The sequence below is a fragment of the Poecile atricapillus genome, chromosome 3, assembly GCF_030490865.1.
Source record: "Poecile atricapillus isolate bPoeAtr1 chromosome 3, bPoeAtr1.hap1, whole genome shotgun sequence".
Classification (NCBI taxonomy): domain Eukaryota; kingdom Metazoa; phylum Chordata; class Aves; order Passeriformes; family Paridae; genus Poecile; species Poecile atricapillus.
The window spans coordinates 108,789,035-108,811,144 of NC_081251.1; the positions used below are offsets into that span (position 1 = coordinate 108,789,035).

The 22,110-nt window shown below is 40.0% G+C and overlaps 1 protein-coding gene across 5 annotated transcripts; it reads right to left on the reverse strand.

The window, feature by feature from the left end:
* Positions 1–683: 683 nt before the first annotated feature.
* C1D (C1D nuclear receptor corepressor) lies at positions 684–13,022 on the reverse strand. 5 transcript variants are annotated; one of them, XM_058835455.1, is made up of 6 exons: positions 12,920–13,012; positions 7,042–7,139; positions 5,977–6,123; positions 4,613–4,679; positions 4,094–4,149; positions 684–1,221 (listed from the first exon to the last, which is right to left on the reverse strand). In XM_058835455.1, the coding sequence occupies exons 3-6, from the start codon at positions 6,121–6,123 to the stop codon at positions 1,045–1,047; spliced, it is 447 nt and encodes a 148-aa protein (XP_058691438.1). In that variant the 5' UTR covers positions 7,042–7,139; positions 12,920–13,012; the 3' UTR covers positions 684–1,044. The 5 variants fall into 5 exon arrangements, with proteins under 5 accessions (XP_058691438.1, XP_058691435.1, XP_058691440.1 ...); XM_058835452.1 differs by having other exon boundaries at positions 7,037–7,139; XM_058835457.1 differs by having other exon boundaries at positions 7,082–7,139; positions 12,920–12,978.
* Between the last annotated feature and the right edge of the window lie 9,088 nt (positions 13,023–22,110).

A 22,110-nucleotide genomic window follows, 5' to 3' on the forward strand; every position in this document is an offset into this window, starting at 1 on the left:
CACACTAACATTTCCCAAACACTTGTATGGACTGCTACCCAAACTGCATTTTTGTGAGCTAAATCATCTATTTTTCCTTCATAATTGTTAATTCCTTGCTAATTTTTAAAAAGCTTTGGGGCAGAAAATTGAGCTTTGCATTGTAGCATATTGAAAACTGCACCCACCTAACACCCCGCCCCCCTTTCCTAAATAACTAAGCTTCACATTTTGAGGAAAAAGAGAGTATTTGCAAGATGGAGCAGTAGTTTTCATTGTACCAGAGGATGCTTTCCCTAATGAAGATTTGAGAAACACCAACAGACAGCCACGTTCCTACCACCCCAGAGCACATTTCCCCGAGCATCAGCACTAAGGGATGAGCACTGCAGCCAAAATTCCATCAAGTTCCTCCATGTGCTGTTTCCTAATAGCCATCCCCAGCCTGCTCCTTTTTTTGGACCCTGCAAACTGCCCTTAGGGGATATCTAACTTTTCTACTGACAAGACACAGGGGCTTAGAGTGGAATCCAGGATGTGTGATTGTGGCTCTTGAAGCCCTGCTTTCTCAGAGGCAACAGAAGTAAGGGAATATGGCACACATTCAAGTTGAAAGGCTAAAAATAATTTAACACAGTGAATAAACCTTACAAAACTCTACAAATTTCACTCAATGCTCTTTCATGAACACCACAGCCTGGATAGCAGTGTTTGAAACTTTTTAATATTGAGGAGATGGAGGACATATAAAAAAGTGTCAAAAAATCATTTAAAAAAATTGAATTAATAGGCATTATAAACAAAACACCACTAGTATTTATTACCACCAAGTATATGACAGGTCATAATCATTTGAGCAATGAAATGTCAAATGTGCACCAAATGGCACTTATATACACTTTAAATGTGATCACCTCAGTGTTCTGGACAAAATACAATCCTGTAAAGTTTGTAAGTATAATTTAATCTGTTATACAGCACTTGTGTGAGACACATGCAGTATGAAAAAACATTTCCAAGTTAAGTTCTAGGTGTCTGCTACTGATATGAGGGGGAAAAAAATATTTAGTCCCTCTGTCGCTTTTTTCCTTTAGTAGGAGTTTTGGAAGTATGTTCACTTTCTGCATTTGGTTCCCAGAGTGCATTTTTTACAAATCTAGAAGCAGCTCCTTTATCCAGTTTTGATGCCTTTTTCTTGTCTGTTATTTCTTTGACCTTGTTCATGTATGTCCTTATTCTCTCCTAGGGAGAAAAAAAAAGGAAAAGTATTTCAAACCATTCTCCCAAGATCACTGCTAAAATGAATCAATGAGTAGAAGTTCTCCACACTGCATACTTCTAGAACTACAATACTTAAAAGAATAGTATTATTTAAATACATATACCAGGCCCTTTGCAAACTTGAGATTCCCTTTAGCATATTTTCCATCACAGGTACCTACCATACCATCTGTACAACACCCTCTATAACAGGAACACAAAGTCCTACAGAGATGCAGACTCTGCATCTCATTTGCAGAGATACGGGAACTGCTCTTGCAAGCAAAGTTAGAAAATACTGAACTCAGTTCGATGTTTGACCTACATAACAATGCCAAAATAATGTTTAGGTATTTGACACATTTATGGATGAATTATACTGCTTGACTAATGTAAAAAAAACAATAAATTAAAAAATACAAATCAGCAAGTCCAAGCAAAGCTTAAAAAGCATCTTACACAAAACCAAAGATGGTACAAGCATTACACATGCAACTACTCACAAGTCTAGAGGTTAAGTTCCTGAAATGTTCAAGGGGGCTTATCAAAGAACTTATTTAGGGCAGCCTGATGAATTTCCAGCCATATCAGAAGTTCATTTTATGGCCATAAATAAGAATACAAGCCTGTTTCCAAGGAAAAGAGTATGCTTTCTTGATGTATCCTAGCCTAACAAAGTTATTTTGTGTTTATGGGCACTTTTTTTGACCAAACCATGACTTGGACTCAGCCCCACAGAAGTATACCCTCCCAGTTTAACAATCTCATTTATGTGCCTATTCATCCTCATCTGCTCCTGCAACAAATAAATAAAATTACTTTGAGAGGGTACTAAGCAGCGTTAAAGATGGGAATTCCCCTCTGATGTGTCTGCTTCTCTTTTCACTGACTATGGACTACATTGACAGCAACTCTGCAAAATATTTAACAATTTCATTTACAGATTTCAGGTCTACATATTTAGCCTAATATGGCCTTTAACTGTAGGGCCTTTGGGTCATACCAACAACAGTAACATACACACACACACACACACACATATATACATATATATATATACACACACATATATGTAGTGCTCTACCTGATACCTGAATTATAAATGTGGATTAACAGAACACATGTGGATACTGCTAAAATAAATTTTGATATGTAACCCACACATTTCTCACACAGCCATTGCCACCTCTTTGAATCTGTAACAAAAGTTACAAGACTTACACTACAGAACCGATTTTCAACTCTTCAGTGATCATTATAAGCAGCTGTCAAAAACCTGGCCACTCTTTCTGTATTAAAAACAACAGCTTTAACAAGGAGAGCTTTACAGGGTCTGAAATCATGATCGGCCGTAATATTTCTTTGGTGACTGAGATGGCTAATGAGAACAGATGGCAAACCTACATGGTGAATTAACATGGGAAAAAGGAGCTGGAAAATGTCAACTTGACAAAAGAAATGAATTCTGATAGCTTGAGTGTAAGTTTTATTAATACAGTTTGAATACCTGTATGTACACATGGAGAGCAATTCTAAAAACAAAATAATCGTGACAGAACAGTCTTTTATAATTCCCTTTCCACATGAATAAGAACATCACAATGCCTTTGGAAGGAAGAAATGTGCATTCATTCAACCTTGATACTTGCAAAAGGAAAAGAGATCTGAGTAACAATCTAGGCTATGAAAATATTCAATCCTCCTTCAAAGTTAAAACGACAGTTGTGAAGTAAAATATGAACATAAAATATCCACAACAGAAGAGATAAAAGCTTTTAGTATCACTAAATTAACACGATATTCAGACACTATATAATACAGGAGGAACAAAAAACTGACAGAAAGCTCATGAAATATTAACTGATGCATTTTTTAATATGATATAGTCTAGACTACTGAAAAGCTCACAAAATTAAAAATAGAAGTATTCTTGTTATTCAGGCTAGCTTTCCACATTTTTTAGTCCTCTCTTCCATTCCACTGGTTATGTAAGGACTACATTTAAGCTAACTATTTTATATCTGCCGAGATTTAATATTTTCATTTATTCAGGAATTAAAATGAGTAGTGAGAAGTTTTGATTTCTGTTTTCGTTTCAGGCTAAATGATTTGGTTTTTTAAGTCAGCAGAATTTTCAAGATAGCTGGCCTTCTATACTGTAGCCATGCATCTAAATGGAATATAAAGACAAAACTAAAGATTTATTATCGGTCATAAATATGTCACTAATGCAGAATTACTGGACAATACACATACAACTGGTGCCAAAAAAGCTTTTAGCTTTGTTGCTGAACTGGATTCTTTACTGCTGAGAAAATGAATTAATGGAGGGCTTGGAAGGGGGAGGGGGGCACGTTCCCGTCTTTGCTAGTAAATCAACCACACTGTACTTTCAGAGTCATACAAAAGTAAGAAAAGGCAGCCTCAGAGATTAACATGATTCCAAGTATTTATAAGAAAAAAAAAAATGCCATACTGGAAGTTATAAATCATTATCAGGCATGTAACATTTTTCCATTTAACAGATACAAGTGAAAAGCTGCTCTGTACAGAATCCAATTCTCAACCAAAGGTAGAAAAAAGGAAAAGATAAGATGATATCATTCATCATCCTTTTCTTATTTCAGCAGACTCTCCAACTTTACTTTAAACAGTACTATTTAAAAGTAAAAAAAACGTACTTTCTTAATTTAGAGAGCCCAGCAGGGCATATAAATAGTTATATAACACCATGTAGCATATGCATGCTAATATGGCAATGTATCAGTTTTAAATGTAGATATAAACATTTTTAAACTTCTATTTGGGCTAACCATCCTGCTCAAGTAGGATGCATGCAGTGCAAGCAACTCACCAGTTCCTGTTTCACTGGATGTTCCTTTGCATTGATTCCCTGGGTAGCCAAGTATACTTGGAAAACACAAAGAAAAAAAACAAGATTTTTTTGAAACTGAAGGCTGTCTGTGACTGAGGACCCTATCAGTCACATAGGAAGACTAATGCTTCCACACAAAATCATTAAGAAAAATTATTAACTGTGTCATTAAGTATCTGACGAACTATTATCAAATATTGCAGCTAAAATACCCCCAAACAACTAAAATGGTTAAACCTTTTGTCCCTTAAAGGACAGAAATGGTTGCCACAAAGAAACCAGAAACATACCCATGCATGTACAAAATGAGCTTTTCTAAATATAGATTTTTGATTCAGTTTCAACATCACTTACCCTATGGATGGTAATAATGTGGGTCCCCAGGGTAATTACGAGTTTATCATTATTTGGCTATTAAATATGATTATTAGTGTTTGTGGCTGTCTAGGTGTTCAAATGGTAATCATAAATACTGTTTTCCTTTTACCACATACTTACTCCAGAACATAGAATTTAATGTGTACACCGAAACCAAATCCAGCTTTGCTTGCTCAAGAGGATCTAACTAGAATGAAAAAAAAAATAAAATAATATTCGAAGATTTTTAAGCAAGATATGCACAGATTGTAGTAATGTGCACATTTTATAACTGCAAATATATTAATAAAAGAATACACACTGAAGGAGCACAATTCTGCATCACAAATTCACTGAGACTATGTTTATGCCTTATTTCCATGCCATCACAGGACCATTCATTCTCTCTTCTCCAAGTATTCACGTAATTCTCCCGGTCTGAAGTTAAATGCCACAGTCCCCACATAAACAAAAGCATAATCCCTTAGCATGTAGCTCTTGGACTCCTGCTCCCACAGTCAGAAATAAGTCCCTGTTTTCCACAGAAACTTAATTCAAAATAGTTGTTGCTATCAATGGAAGGGCAAAAGTAAGTTTAAAAGTTGCAGAAATGTCAATATATGATCAATGAATGTTAACAGTACACATGACAGACTGTGTGTTCAATGCATGCTGGAATACTTAGGGATATAAAGCAAAGGAAGAATAAAGTAATGAAGGGGTTTTTGTTTCCCTTGACTGTCAAAGTCAATTTATTATTTTAGTCCTACACAACTTCCAGAAACTCTGATAACATCATTGTACAGCTCACTAGTTCTAACATGGATACTGTCAAAACATCTGTGTTGTCAAGACTGTTTTCTTCATAATTTATTTGTGTAAGAAATCCTCACAGGATAAAGAAGTTCCCTCATGTGCTGCCTTTTTCTTGCCCTACAGAAAGAAATTACACATTAGGCTTTAATTTGTTACAAGACTGAGATGCTTATATGAAACTCTCAGGCACTACCTTGCCCTGATAAAAAGCCACATTTCACAGACTTATGCTTACAGCACAGCTTGAGGAGACAGCTCAGGCTCTGCAAGTCTAGACTTCTGTAATCAGATCAGTTCTCACTTCTGCCAGTTCACCTTCACATCCTGCTGGGTACACCAATTCCATTCAGTTTGTTTGTAAAGAAGCCTCAGTCAAAAATGTGAATGATCTCTCCATTATGGAAGAGCATGTTAAGGAAGGTCAGGAATAAACTGTAATGTCCTCGAGCTAAATGACTCACTGGTAAGATTATCACATATCAGCTTGGAAGAGTATGTGTTTCACTGTTGAGCTTGTAAGACCATCTGGATTTCTGAGAAATGTAAGAATCTAACAATAGGTGTCAAGTGTAGGAGTGTCATTTTTGTTATTTCTCAGTGCAGTGGCTGGCCTAACAGAACCTTTTATTTCAGTTCAAGCTCTCAAGTATTTGTGTATTAATAAGGTGTTCAAAAGGAAGATAACTTACCTTTTGCAAAAGCTCACTCCTAGAAACTGACATCATTGTCTTCAGCATCTCATCTACAGAACCAAGAGACTTTTCAAATGCTGTGAGATAATCATGAATTTCAGTGGGGTATTCTTCCATGTTACTATCATCTTCTGACATTTCCATCTGGAAAGCAGAAACAAAAACAATAATGATTTTCATTAAGTACCTACAGAGTCAAAAAGACTAACTTACAACACAAAGCACTAGCATTCATTCATTAAACATTGTAAGAAATGCCTACGTGTGAAGAGTTCTAGCAGGTAATGTCAGCAGCAACACAGTTAAAGGTCCTGTAATTTCAGGGATATTTCCTAACTCCTGTGCAAAATGGCATGAAGAAGCATTACAATTTACATGACTTTAGTACCTATTCTTACAACGGTCCTAAAGTAGTATTTAGCTTTTATGATCTGTGATAGAAGGAAATTATTTGCATGTTTTAAAACAGTGCTCTTTATAGAGCTACACCAAGCAGCAGGCAGGACACCAGGAAAAAAAAACCAAAACTAACTACCTAACCAAAAAGAAAAACAAATCACAAAGCAAACCAATGGGGATACAGCTTCAGTCTTTCCTAGGATTAGACATTACTTCAGCACTGGTTAGGTCATGGTCAGCTCATTTAGGAGTAGGTCAAAAAAATTCTTCTTGTGAACCCTGTATCCAGTTTTCTGGAGTCCCCATGGGGTATTAGAATCCCCGATATAACTCTACCTGTAACAAAGCTGAGTTGTTTTTGGGATTTCAGAATACTCTTGAAATCCTGTCAACCCATCAGTGCACAGCAACTGGGAAATAAGATGTGAAAAATGCCAAAGCACTCCTTTTTTGTTCTCAGAATTCATAGTACCATGGTATGGCTACTGCCAAGGCATTTGGCTGCTGGTTTATAATCTGTATCTTTAATTCCTCTTGAATCATAAATAGTGTATTACCTTAGGGAGCTAATGTTACTCAAAGCTATGTTATTTTCTACAACTTCTACTGAGCAACAACTTTTCCAATGTTTTAAGGAAAGAAGAGAAGAAATACGTAACTTTCCTGCCTATTTGGTGAGCTGCAGCAAGAACAGTGGGAGCACCTGGATCACTGCCGACTTTTCTTCTTAGAATCAGTGTGATAATCCCACTCTCTGGATGCTGAGTACAGAAATGAGAGACTGTAGTTTATCTATGAACACCAAGCCACACAGTCAGTACAAACAGCAAAGAGCTGTCACATCACCAGAGTTTGTTTTAGATAACAATCTCATCTTTCCCTGGCAAAAGCATGGGATGTGTGAGAGAGGCTCCTTTTAATTTAAATTGTCTCTTGGAGAAGACGATTGGGAGAAAAAAAAAAGCGTGAAGCTACTCAAACTTGTTTGCAGCTTCAGTTTTAACCACACCAGTGTGATTCCAGAAACATGATCAGACAGTTAACAAGCCCAGTTTCACTGCTATTGTTTGCATAGTTAAGAATTATAATCCTACTCAGCTGCATGACTGCTTATCCTGGTCAGAGCTGGTTTTCACACTGAGTACAGAATCACAATGCCAACCACGCTGAAGGTCCCCACCCTTTCTATCTCTGCCCTTCCCAAGAAAAAGCTCCTCAGGTAAGAGAGTGGCCAGCTGCACCTTCCCCCCACCTTGGCCATTTCTTTTGTCTCTCTTAAGTACCGGTTGTTACTGTCTCTTACAACAAATGGGACAAAATTCCATGAGAGAAAGGAAAAAAAAGGAGAAGTCTTAACCTCCAACAATCTCACTTCAATGGAACAAGGCTGCCCTTTAGCCTGTGTACAGAACCCTTCAGTGACAAGTCTGCTGCTTCTGCCTGGAGAGCAGGAAGAAATTACTAAACTTGTGTTTTTCTGTTCATTTCAACAGGAACTAGCAAGTTCCTACTCCTGCTGTGTAGGGACCTCTCTCTTTTCATTACACTGTTGTTTCAGCATAACTAATCTCTAAGCAGGCTATGTCACAGTGTTGGCACATGCCAGCAGTGAGGCAGCAGCCAACAGCCTAAAATAATTTTGGTAACATTAACAAGAGCAAACTACATTAGAAAACATCTACAACAGAAACTCCACAAAATTGTTTCTGCCAAAATCAACACATGGGTTGTGTACTCACAATCTGCAGAATGGCAAAGCCAAAAATGAGAGGAACTCCATGACTCTCTAAACATACCCAAAAGCTATACTGGCCTCAGGACTAATGTTTCAGTTATTAAACAACACATAATTTTTCCTGAAAGTTCTTCAAGTGTTTCTTTCTGCAGTTTGAACAAGCAAAAACTTAAGTCGGTGCCTGAAGACAATGTTTATTAGACAGATTTTCTGATTTGAATTTACTGACTTTCAACCACATTTTATTTGGCACTGAGTTCTCACTTCAAAAATTAAGGATAGTGGAAACATTCAGATAAGAGAAGTAATGAAAAATTCTAGCTAGGTAAGTCATGTGAACAATGGGGAATTCTAAAGGAAATAAAACAGAATTTTTCTTACCAAGCAATAAGACCTATTGTGATGCACAACGCACAACCTGTGGTTGTGTTACAATGGTAACACTTTAAAAGATCTTTAATTTTGAGAACGCAAAGTAAAGTTCATAACCCATAAACATAAAATACAAAAGAAATTGATTACTTTGATTAAGGACACTGAGGCAAAAAAGTGATTAAAAACGTTGTACAATTTCATAACATCAGCTTACCAGAAACAAATTTCCCTTTCAATGACCCTGAGCTGCCATGTAGTTTTGGGGGAAAAAAAAAAAGAATATGTATTTGAGGAACAAAAGTACTTTAGATTGCAAAAGTAAACCATTTTCATGAGGAAATCTATGCATTGCACTTAGGTCTGTTTATACAATGTTGATTAGCTTCCATAGGTGGAAAATTTCTAAATATTCTGAAATTTCTGAAAAATTCTGCATAAATTCTCATTTATTCAGAAAGATGACTACATTTATGTAAACTTCTGCTTAGAAAACAAGGAACACCTTGTTCTCTTTGTAGTCAACATATCAATATACTATAAACCAAAGCAGGTAATACAAACTGTAAAAAGGGAGGGAAATATCAGAATATTATTGAACCACAGAAAAGACACCAATATGGAAAGGAGAAAGAGAAAATATGTCATCTTCCACAGACTCTATAAAAACAACTACACAAGTGACAATCAAAAGCAGTTTGCTGTAGTGTTAACACCGTTATTGATCTAAGATACAACCAAGTTAAATGCCATATTAAGGTATTTTAAATAAAAAGAAACAAAATACAGACGGTTGTGCACAGTACTACTAGCAAAATTAGCTATATTTATCGTCCAGGATAAGGAAGAGAACTACAGACCCCTTTTAAGAAAAGAACACCCAAGAAAAAGAGAAACTGCAGTCAATTTTCAGGTGGCTTTTATGAATAATCTTTTAATATATCTAGAGGTGATTTAACACCAGCCTTAGAAAGCAATTGCCAGCTGGCTTAAAAAGCAAAGCCAAACTTTCCTTCCTGCTCACGCCCCCCCCTGCCCCCAGCAAAACCTTGTGGTACTGAAAGATATAAATTCTTATTAGGCCACAAGTACCTCTGTGAGAGATTTTGCTGAAGATACATTGTGAGAGTAGTGGAAGCTACATGCATCTGTCAACATGGCAATAGGAAACCACTTAAGACAGAAATGAAAAATGCTCAGTGCTCGCATCATGGGGAATTCAACTGGAATTAAAACTTCAAGTTCAGGATAAAAATGGTGTGTTTGAAATATTTGTAACATGTAAACAGAAGGCAAGAAGCAATTTAGCATTCTGCTAAACATTGCAATTCATTCATCATGTTAATTCTACATATTCCTTAAGCACTAAAAGGCCTTTTCTTCATACTTGGCTCAGATTTTTTTATTGCTGTTTTCAGATTATTCACCTAATAAAAAACAGACTAGGTAATTAGATTATTTCTTCTTTTCATGGATATTTACAGATTGCATAGAGGAAAAAAAAACAGAGAAAACACCACAAACCCAAAACCTTTCGGTCAGGGCACATAGAACTGCTCTCAAATTCAAAATAAACACATGAAATCATCAATATGACAAACCATCTATGTCAGCTCCTGAAACCTAGCACTGTCCTCCCTCTTGTGAGCTCTGACTCACAACCTGCAGTGAATGCAGCTGATGTGCAACTGCAGCAAAGTTTAACTTCTGCCCCAGCATTGTACATCACTGCTGTGGCTGCAGGGCAACAGAACAACCAGCATCCTAAATTTAAAGCAACCAGAGATGAGCATCAAGTTCTTTGGCCACAAACCTCCTTAGGGCAGAGAAATCCATGTTTGCAAAGTTCCGAGTACGAAAGGCTCTAATCTGTGACAGACACATATTATTGCTGATAATAAATAATTACTTGCCCTCTAGTCATCACTGTGTCCACAGGCCTGCTTTGCTTTGTCCTTTCAAGCCTGCTTGGGGCAGCTGGAAAGCAAATCTGGTACAATTAGAGCACTCCTGCAATGCCAACTCACAATCCTGTTTGCAAGAAAGATTTCCATTGCAAAAGTGAAAAAGCCTACAGTGAAATATCAGGTATACACCAGTAGGCTTATCTTGATCCCCTTAAAAATATCCCAACTCAAGCCATGGTAGTTAAGCAGGGCATAATTTGCACTATATTACAACTGGGAAACAGCCAAGAAATCCCTGCCTTCAAAGCCAGGCTCCAACCACCATAAAAGCCTGCACAGAGCCATCCTACAAAACAGTCTCTTGCTGATGCCACTGAGTCACTTGAGCTTCAAAGGATTTGCAAAGTTTATTCTCATCTATTTTAAAAGGAGATCAAAATTTTAAGGGTGGGAGTAATATCACAGGCTCATTTACACTTCAGCCAATGGTGGATACCCCACGGGAAAACAGTTATCTCAGCTTGGATTAAACATCCCTCATTCACCACAGCCCCATCTATATCCACTGATGTAAACCTTCAACTCCATCTGCATGATTCATAAAGCACTTTTACTCTCTGTAATCAACTATCCCAAATTCCACATCTTTGATGACACAGTGGTTTCCTCTCCTGAACAAATCCAGTATAACCTGGCTCTTGTTCAGCTGCAACCCATCAGTACACCCAGCATAAATACAATAATAAAGACAGCTTTCTTCAAGTGTGTGCAGAACATTTCTTTGTGAGATGTTTTCATAAAAGCTCCCACACTCAGATATGCTGTCACACTTAGCTCAAGTTCACTCTAAAGTGATACTTAATTTGGGTCTCTAAACTGCTCTTTAAAACACACACTTTTATTGGCACTGAACCTACCAGGAACTTCTTGTGCAGCAGAAGACTGTCTCCTTGGACAAATCAGTTTACACACAGTGGGGACAACAATCAGTATTGAATACTTCTGTCCTACCAAATTTGCAGCAAACAGAAAATTACATGTCTGCAGTTTGCACCTCCTGTATACTTGTAAACTATGGAGAGTTTGCGACTTCTAAAACCTGCTGCCATTCTCCACTCTCATGGTGGTGACAGCACCATGAACATCCAGAATTAAAGCCAAGAGGTCATTTCAATCCTTTTAAACTGAAAAAGCACTTCCCTTTATCAAAATGCAATTTTCTGTATTTTCAATGCATGCAGTGCCTCTCTGTACCATTTTGAACAGTAGTCCACGTATATTTTTGGCTGGTTTTTATTTGGCTGTGCTATTATTTTTATTTGGCTGTTCACTATTTAGAAGCATGTTTACCCATTTTTTGGTTCAATATAATGCAGGAACTGTGGGAAGTTTGTGTTCTTAGCATCAGTTTTACTGATGCAGGAAAAAACATCTACCTGAAGCTATAGTGGCCAGTCCATTCCAGTGTACTGTTTATTTATTTAGAGGAAAAGCAGACCACAGATGAAAAAACAATGCTAAAAATCTTAAGTTGCTTCAAAGAGAAAGACACTTAACAGAAAGATTTGTGTGACTTGGGCATTGTTTTTCTGGTATAAAGCCTGAAAATTCTACCAATTGCTTTCAAGTTTCTCACACCCTGGAGAAGAGCCTTGGGTTGAGTGTTTTCTCATTTCTTTACCAATGGTCATACTGCCAAAGGATTAGCAACATCCAGGTATTTCAGATTTGAAGCGGTTTTTTAATACTTTTAAAACCAATAAATTAAGCCTGACACCTTTCAATGCTGATTTTAAGGTCCAGTTCTTCCATTTCAGTCCCAAAAATGAGGCCTTTTAATTGGCAACATCTGAAGTTTTTTTAAAACTTTAACATTTTCTAGTCAAAAGTCCATTCCACGTTGCTGGCAGCACCTATGCTTGTGGTCAGAAAGCTGCGACAAAGAGTAAGGAAGGGGAGATTTTGACCTTTGCAGCAACATGAGAGATACAGAAGTTGCATTACAAGGTGCTCATAACTTGAAGTACCCCCTGCCTTTCTGCTGGCAGAAACTAACTCTTTTTTAAGGCCTAAATATTATGCACACTGTGCCTTCTCTTTGGAAAACCTTGCCAAGTTCTCAAGGCTCCTCAAAAGCAGCAACACCATTTTGCTAATTTTTAACAGGAATGAAACCGTTTAGTGCCTACAGAACATCCATCCTAAAAATAAAAAATAAAAAAAAAAATAATTAAAAAAAGCGCCTAGGTTAAACATTCAAGGCCAGGCCGGACGGAGCTCTAAGCAGCCTGGCCGAGTGAAAGGCGTCCCCGTCCATAGCAGGGGGTTTGGAACGACGCGGCCTTTGAAGCCCCTTCCAGCCCACACCACGCTGCCACTGCACAGACCGCGCTTACCGCGCTCACCGAGCGGCGCCAGCAGCTGCCTCCCGACAGCCGCACCTCCCCGCTCCCCGGGGCCTCGGGAAAGCCCCAAAGCCACAGCAAACCCCCGGCGTGGGGGACAGCCGGGGGCCGGCCGCTCTTACCTGCGGGCGGGCGGGCGAGCACGGCCCGGGGCTCCGGCGACAGCGGGGCGGGCCCTGGGCCGCGTCACGGGCCCGAGCGGGAGGCGGAAGCGGCGGCCGGGCCGGGCGGCCTCAAAGCGTTCCGGTTCCGTGAGGGGCCGGCACACAGCGACCGTGAGGGACGGGTCCGGCCGGGAATCGAACTCTCGGCGGAGACGGTGGTGTGAGGCAGTCCCTGGAGGGCTTTGGATAAAGGGGAACGGGGAAAGGAAGAGAGAAAAGAAGAGATGAGTTAAAGGGGGGGGAAAGAGAGGGAGAGGAGAGGAGAGGAGAGGAGAGGAGAGGAGAGGAGAGGAGAGGAGAGGAGAGGAGAGGAGAGGAGAGGAGAGGAGAGGAGAGGAGAGGAGAGGAGAGGAGAGGAGAGGAGGAGAGGGAGAGGAGAGGAATAAAAAAGGAAAGGAGGAAGAAAAGGAGAAAGAGTAAACTAAAGGAAAAAGGAAAGGGAAAAGGAGAAAGGAAAGAGATAAAGGGGAAAGGAAAGGGATAAAGGGGAAAGGGAAGGAAAGGGAAAGAGATACCTTTTTATGGGTAGGTTTCCCTGCCCCGAAGACGTGTTTTTCTATATAAATCAGTTCTCATGCACAGTCTGTTCTGTCAAAGGTCCTGAGTGGTCTTGGTCCCCCCTACAGCCCCTGCCGACTTCTTGGCCTTATTCCTGTCCTTGTACTGTGTGTGTTGTGCTTATCTCCAAGAACTTCAGCCAGGATGTTTGTCCAAGAAAAGTGGTGTCCTACCTCCTCATAGCCCCCTTCTCCAGTCACAACTTGTTCTTCCTCACAGTGTGTTAATAAATAATAAAATAAATAAAATAGTGTTTAATGTTAGTACTCCTGCTATTACCAAGAATTCTTGTCTGATTCATTGGCTCCACAGCCATCCAGTTATCAGTGCTTGAGACACACATTGGGCCCTTCTCTTCTGGGATTCTGCAGTGGGGAGGAAGATGCTCTTTTAAAGCAGGAATATGCTTTCCAGCCACTGGCTCCTCTGAGTGGAGAAGGTAAACAACAGCTGGCATGACATATCTCCAGCTGTTCCCAAGCCCTTGCAGTTGCTTTCTGCAAAAAGGGAGGCACAAACTGTGTGTAGAGAAGGACTCCTAAAGCCAGAGATTGCATGGAGTCATCCTAGGGGATTGGCACTGGCTCCTGCCTGACACTGCACATCTTTGCCTCACCCTCACGTGAAAGTTGGTTTCTGATTGTGTTATTGGCTGTGTTTTCCACTGTGTTTCTCCACAAATCCAGAGGAGGCTACCACAATGATTGGAGAGACAGAGCACCTCTTCTACAAGTGAACTGGTTGTTCAGCCTGGAAAATAAGTGGCTTAGGGGTGATCTGTGGCTTCCAGTGCCTGAAGGGAACCCACAGGAAAGATAGGAACTTTTTACAAGGGCATGTGATGACAGGACAAGGGGGAATGGATCCAAACTGAGCATAGTTTTAGATTAGGTATTGAGAAAAAACTTCTTGACTGTGAAGGTAGTGAGGCCCTGGAGCAGGTTGTCCAGAGAAGTGAATGCCCCATCCCTGGAAATGTTCATGGCCAGGCTGGATGGGGCTCTGAGCAACCTGGCCTAATAGAAGGTGCTCCTACCCATGGCAGGGGACTAGAACTGGAGGATCTTTAAGGTCCCTTCCAACCCAAGTCATTCTAGGATTCTATAAGATTTCAGCAAATAAATCTGGGTTCAAAATGCAGTGGATTAATATTTCTCCACTGCAAGAGCTCACTGACCATAAGATTGTACCAACACATCTGTGGCTCCCAAAGATAAAAGCCACATTTTACAGGTTTACATTCTGATAAGGAGTAAAGCAGAAGTCAGTATCTGCATCAAAAGTATGGGCATTACTTACCAAAGGCCTCTTTTTGCCTCCTGTTCACAATCTCATCTGAAGTTTATTGTAACTCAGGTTTTGCAGGCTATCCCCTCTGAGGCAGATCAAGATAAGATCACTGGGGTCCATCACAGTTGAAGAGGGCCTCCTCTCAACTACAGGTTACCAGGAGTCTGTATGTGGCTGACTAAACAGTGGCTGCTTGCCTGAAGAGAATGTGCTGAGCCTGCTTGCTCAGCAACAGAGTTTCTAGAGGAAGAGAAAAGCAGATCCTGTCTGGAGAAGTCTGGGGAAAGTAGAGTTACATCTCTAAGGGAAACAGGAGTGGAAGTTGGGGATCTTACCTAGCTTCAGTGCACCTCCCTGCACCTTCAATGCTTTTGAAAATACCACAAAAGTGTTATTATTTTTCCTTTTAATAAGTTCCTTTTAATAAGTTGGTTTACATCATCTAAGTGCTATACTATGTCAATTCTAATTAAATCAGTGTGTACTGCAAATGAGTCTTTCTCCCTAGTCCCAGTTGGAAGCATATCTAAAGATCTTCAGAGGTCATCATTACTTGTTTACATTTTGTCTCCTTTTCCTACAGGAGATTTGGAGGTTTAACTTTGCAGTTTCAACCAAAAGTGGCTGCAAATGAATAAAAGCTTGGGTTTTATGAGTATTACAAATGTAGCAAACAGAGGGATTAAGAGTCTTTCAGCTATGTGTGGGACACATAAAGGTGGTGGAATCATTGGAGTAGGGAATGGTATCCCTTTTGTGTTTTAATATTTTAGTGTAATAATACAATTTTTCACTGCATTTTCTTAGCCATTTCTTGTTTCAAAAAACACAGAATTATTTTCTCATGTTCATTTTTACTAGTACAACTACAGAATTATGCACTGTAAATAAAAGGGAATTTAGGAGAGTTTTCAAAGTGTTCAGAAATGGAACAGTCTGAAGGGTAGCAGAGAATTAGCAAGAGCTGCACTCCTAAGTAGAATAATACTTTGCAGTTCTAGTATGCCAAATGTCTACAAGGAGGTCAGAACACTTAACATATGTTTAATTCATTCTTACCTCAGTATTCACATGTCACAGACCGGGAAATACAGAGAGGGGATTTGATTGATAGACTAATTGATTTACCAAATGTTAGATAGAAATTGTTGCCAGAGTCTTATTTCCTAAACCTAATATTTTGTTTCAATTACAAGATCAAAGGAAAATGCAACACGTGCTGATCAATGTTCAGATTCAGCCAACTCTGTTTGTAGAAGATTGTACCCATGTAGAGCATTAATGCAGTACAGATTGTGCTCTTTATTCCCTGATCATACAGTGTGGCTCTGTCTCCTTCTACTGGTTTACATTTGTTACAGATTTGCTCCTACTGGCTCTGGACTACTACAGATTTATACTTTTGTTCAGTTAACTGGAGCTCCTACACTGTGTGCCAAGTCTTGGAATTTCTCAAGCCAATTCACTCAGGAGATTATTAGGTATAAAAATATTCATTTTCTGCTTAAAAGTGGCTGCACTGCCTGTATGGTTTTCAAGAGCAGTGAGTGAGGAGTTAAGAATTCACATTTAGCCCTGCCAAAATCTGATTGAGATACAGCTCATATAATTCAAATGGTTTATGCTGGTGCCACTCTGAAAATATATTATTATTTTATATATGTATATCTATAGACAAGTCTATCCATGAAAAGCTGTACTGGAATCTAGTACTTAATGGAAACCATTTCATTTGAGAGGCCTATGAAGGATTATTGATTTTTTTTCTATCATTCCCGAAACAAGAGAAAACAATCCTGAATATTTTTGCCAAAATAGTCAAAGTGACAGGCATCTTTAACACAATTACTGCATTGTTATGATGCATCTCATCCACTGTACATACAACATAAGGATTCCTGAGAAGTCAATGTTCTTTGTGGAGCAAATGTGGAGGCCAAACCCTGTAGTCTTGGCCTCACTGGAGTCATTATACAGCCTGGGCCATGCAAAGCACCATAGCCTGATGTACAGACCAGCCCAGGCACCTCCATCTCCCTGAATCAACACCACTGAAAAACCTTTGGGAGATGTCGTGCAGAAGACAATGGAAATGAAAAAATATAGCCTAGATTCTTCTGCTGTGAGCCTGGTGTGAATGTAACAAAAATTACTAGAAGCTACTTGTAACAAAAGGGTTAATAAACCATTGGCAGGATGAAAATAGACTAAAATCAGACCAAAAAATCTGGCAAGCAGAGCAGTTTGGGAGACGTTTGTGTGTGTAGTACAGGTGTGTATGAAGGGCACCTTGGTCCCTTTGGAATAGGCATTTTGTTTTTGAGAGGCCCACTTCTTGGCAGTGTAATCTAATGAATTTGCAATCTAATTTCTTTGCAGTGTAATCTAATGAATCTACAGTCCCATGTGTGGGCAGACCAGCAAGTTACCAGAAGAGGGTGTAGCAGGAATAAACTGCAGCGCCAACATCCATCTGCTTGCCAGTATCACCCGACGTGCACTTGCTCCTCGGTGAAAGAAAGGCAAGTACCCAATGTTTCCTCTGGTACATCAGAAGACAAACATTCCTAAAAGGACAGTGACAGGCAGTTGCCTGGCTCGATGCCCTGATTATGGGAATTTATGTCTGTGCCTGAATTCTGCTGAGACCAGATGTATGCAGGGAGGGAGGGCAGGGATAGAGATTTTACAGTGATTTATTGCAGTGCAGATGGTGAGAGCAGGAAGAGAGACTAAGGTATCTATCTGGCTGCCAGTTTTGTTTTTCTTACTTGCTAGATGGGGTAAGAAGGGGAAGAGAGTCATGAGGCTAACCCACATTTTCAGCAACTAAAAATCTTACAGTAGTGACATTATCACAGTGAAAAAGAAATGTAACCTCCAAAATTTTCCATGTTCTGTTACAGTTTGCTGAACTCAGGGGCAGCGTATGTGGCAGGTTAAGCCCAAGTGAACTTAGACTCACCTTTCAGTTAAAATGCTCTGGAAATGCCTTTTTGTCTGCACTCAGATTAAATTAGAGTGGATTTAAACCTACTAAACACAGGCTCTTTTCTCTTTTGAAAACATAAGATTTCTAATCAAAATACAGATGCAAAAGTACATGGAAAGACGGAAACTGAGATTGATGTATCTTTGGTTTAGGGAGGAAAAATAATATAATTCAATAAGATTAGCCTAAGCCCTCTAATTAAAGCTTTTTTAACATAACAGATAGGGAGTATGAGATCTACACTGAGATAGTGATAGTTGGTATAGATCAAAGAGCTTGTGTTCATGCCAGTTAGATTAAATGACAGGATGTGGTGAAGGACTGGGTTACTTTACATACAAAGCCTTATTTACTGAATGTATATATATATCTATTAGGTTAAATACATTTATATATGGAAACTGTAGAAGTAAATTGAAAGCAATTTATCATGTATAGAGTATTTGTCCTGATAGTATTCTAAGATTGCATTTCTTCCAATTAGTATGTGAAGCTGTAATTTTTTTACAGCTATCTCTCTTTTACTAAGATTGCGGAAGTAAATTGTATTAGAAATTGAGGTTTATTTTTAAATGCATTGGCATTCCACCTGTCTCACTTGTTAGCTTCTGTGCCTAAATTCAATAGAATCATATATTTTATACTCTGTTTTAGCAGAAAGCCTAAGACAACTTTAGGAGTAAATTAAACTTAGGACCCAAATTGTAGTTGTCATTTTAAAGTGGTTTTTAATATTTATTTATCTTATCATGCCCCCTGAAGAAGCAGGATAGAAGTCTTTGGCCTAACCCAGTGTGGCTGCTGTTGCATTTCTTATGCACTCTGAAACAGCAGGATGTGGGAGGAAGGGAGTGCAAATGGCAGGAAGTGAAAACACTCCTGGATATAAAGATGCCACAGGCCTGTGCCATCACATACTTCTGCAGGGCAGGTGCGTCCCTCACATCTGCTGAACAGGCCACAGAATCCTGCCTCCTCAAGCTGTGCCAGAAAGAAACAAGGAGGATTTCTGTCACCTCTTCAGGAAGACTGATGACCTAAAAATGAAAGGTTTGGCCTGGGAGGAACTGGTTTCATTAGCTGCATCTTCCTGAATTTCGCTAGTGGTGGGTTTTACTGTAAATAGACACTCCAAAAGCAGCTGAGACTTAGGGAGTTAACTAGGAATTTACTTGATGGAAAGAGTAATTTCAGCTGTAACAGTCAGTCTAATAGTGAACAACTGATACAGTGCAATCTGGTAAACAGGCTGAGCTACTAATTCTGATCCACTGTCACGTGAAAAGGTCCCATCATGTCTCAACTGCTGTGCAGTTCTGTGGGCTTTACTGCTCTTCTGCAAGCCACATGTCCTCTAGCTCCAGAGAATGTTTTCAGTGTTTCATAACCTTAAAATCACAAGCAACCTAGGAGAGCTTGTCTGTCTTATTTATGCTGCTGATAGACTTTTCATAGTGATGAAAAATATTCAGCTTCACTGCCATGCTTAAGAACCATACAATCATAGCATTGTTTAGAAAGGAATCCTTAGGAAAGATCATCAAGTTAACCCACCGCTAAACCATGTCTCTAAGTCCTTTTAAATACCACTAGGGATGGTGACTTCACCACTTCCCTGGGCAGCCTTTTCCAAAGCTTGATTACCGTGTCTTCACCACAGTGAAATTTTTCCAAATATCCAGTCTGAGCCTTCCCTGGCACCAGCTGAGGCCATTTCTTCATCCTGTTGCTTGTTACCTAGAAGAGGCCAACCCTCATCTGGCTACAACCTCATTTCAGAACAATAAGGTCTCCCTTGGGCCTTCTTTTCTCCAGGCCAAACAACCCCAGCTTCTTCAGCTGCTCGTTTTAAGACTGTGGTCTTCTACTAAAGACTGTGGCAAACAAGGCAACAAGTACCTCAACCTTTACCTTCATCCTTTGTCACTGTGTTTCCTCTGGCATCCAATAAAGGATGAAGATTTTCCTTAGCCCTCCATTTGTTGCTAATGTCTTTAAGAAGGATTTTTTTGTTTTGTGGCAGTAGACAGGTTCTACCTGGGCTTTGGCCCTTCTAATTTTCTCCCTCCATAAAACTTCATGACATTCTTCTTCTGAGTTGCCTGCCCCTTCTTCCAGAGGTCATAAACTCTCTTTTTTCCCCCAAGTTCCAGCCAACACTCTCTGTTCAGCTGCACATTTCAGGAACCTTCTCAACAGTTTCCTCTCTGCTGTATTTCTAGCAGACATCTGGTCCCCCACAAGAACAAGGACTAGCAATTGTGAAATTCCCAGCTGCTTATAGAGCCTTTAATCTGCCTCCTCACCCTGGATGGATGACCTCTAACAGATTCCCATCAGGGTATCTGACTTGTTGGCCTGCCCCCCTCATTTTTACCCATAAAGGCTCAACCCTTCTGTCACCATCATTAAGCTCTAGACAATTAAAACACTCTTTAATATACATGGCTACCCCAGAAGGAAGTCAGGGTGTGAAGTAGAGACTGTCAGCCTTGGGTGGCCTCTTGCACTCTTTCAAGAGTGGAAAGAGCCATTGTCCTGGAAAGGGAACCCCAGTCCCTACATTCTGCACAGGTTATTTTTACTGCCAGGCATAAGAGAAGAGAGAACTTAAAGGTGCCTTCACATGGTTCTGCACCTCAGCTCCCTCTGCACATCCCCATACATGGAGATGGTGACAGAAGATTTAACTAAGACTGCAGAGGCAGGGGAGTACAGGCAGGAGAGGGGGAGATCTCTTGGAAAGAGAGGAAAGTACTCTTTGAAGAAAAATCCCAGAGGAGAGAGTGTAGTTGTACTAAGCTAAACAGCAGTGGGCTCATTCTTTGGCTCAGAGATTGATAAAATGTGGGACCATACTGTTGAATTGAGCTAGTCTCCAAAGCAAGGCTGCCTTTATTATTACCTATTAGAAGCAGCTCCTGCTCATGCTCCAGTCCTGAATCACACCAGCAAAGCATTGGGCCAGCTGGTCCAGATCAACCATTTCAGAATATAATACTGAAGGAATACCATTGGGAAGAGATGCCTTGCTGTGATCACCTTTGCTGCAGGATCCTGCAAAACTGCTGTGACAATTGCCTTTTTGGTGGCTGAGGAGGAGACAGCCCAGAATGTGAGGCAGCTACTCACTGCCCTTGAGACCCTGGATACTCTTGCAGCCATCAGGAAACACTAATCCACTTCCAGTGTCCTCTGTGGGACAGTGTTGAGCAGCTCTGAAGGCAGGCTGTGCTGTGGGAAGCAGGTCCTCCCAAAAAGGCCAGCAGGTACTGGAAACATTTCACAGCCAAGGCTAGAACCGGTCACCCCCATCAAGTCATCGAGTAGCTCTGGCCCAGATCCACAGAAATCCCATCTGGTCATTCCTCTGGGCTGAACCTGCACTGCCAGAGGCAGTCCCACGGCTGTGCTTTGCAGTGCACTCCGAGTGATACAGCTCTTGGCTCCTGCCCGAGTCAACAGCCGCCCTTGCACAAAGTACTGGGACTTGGGTTTGCCACTGCAAAGTATTTTGCATATATGAAGGCTTTAAATACATGGTAGACATACAGACTGTGGTCTGAACATTTTTGAGGAGTGGGCAGTTCTGTTTAGAGTGCATGCTTCTGAAAACTTGACAGTAACAACATCATGAGCAAGAAAATGAAGGATTAATAAGGAGGTAAAAAAAGCAGTAAATCAATGTATTTTCCTGGCACTTTGTCAATACCAACTTTAGACAACTTCATTACCAAGTTGAATATGCAGGCCACAAGGCTCTTACTTACAAATCAGTCAGCTTAACCAAACAATCCTTCTTTGCTATCAAATCTATTTGAAAGGAATAATCTGGGGAAGGTGAGCTGAACAGTACTGACAAACTGTGTCTGCTGTCTCTGAAGGAATCACTGGAGAGCAATGTCTTTTTCTGTGCAATTCCCCATCTTCCTTCTTTGTAGCAATTCCATGATGGCCCTAGCAGAATCAGTTGCTGTGAAGAGGTGAGAGCACAGCATTGTAGCTTCTCAGAGAGTTATAACTTGCCTTACATTGCTTAAAATTCAGTCCAAGTCATGCCTAAACTGTAAAGTACCTTTTTCTTTTCATGACAAAAAAGCCCCTATATATTGTATGACACACCGAAACCTTGGAAGGTTGTAATCTCCAAGGACTTGTACAAATGGTGAAACTCAAAGTAAGTACACTGGTGTGAAACAGAAAACCCAAACCTGATAGTTGTGGATTTGGGCAGCATCTTGTTAAAAAAACACAAAGCAAAATCCCAAAAAACATGTGATGTCCCTGTATACAGGCTGCAGTTGTGCCC

Coding starts and splice junctions, on each gene's coding strand:
- C1D (XM_058835453.1), bottom strand. CDS start 6,123: ATGGAAATGTCAGAAGATGATAGTAACATGGAAGAATACCCCACTGAA. Junction 4,150..4,612: donor ATTAAATTCTATGTTCTGGA/GTAAGTATGTGG, acceptor GTGTTTTCCAAG/TATACTTGGCTACCCAGGGA. Junction 1,222..4,093: donor ATCCAGTGAAACAGGAACTG/GTGAGTTGCTTG, acceptor TTTTCTCCCTAG/GAGAGAATAAGGACATACAT.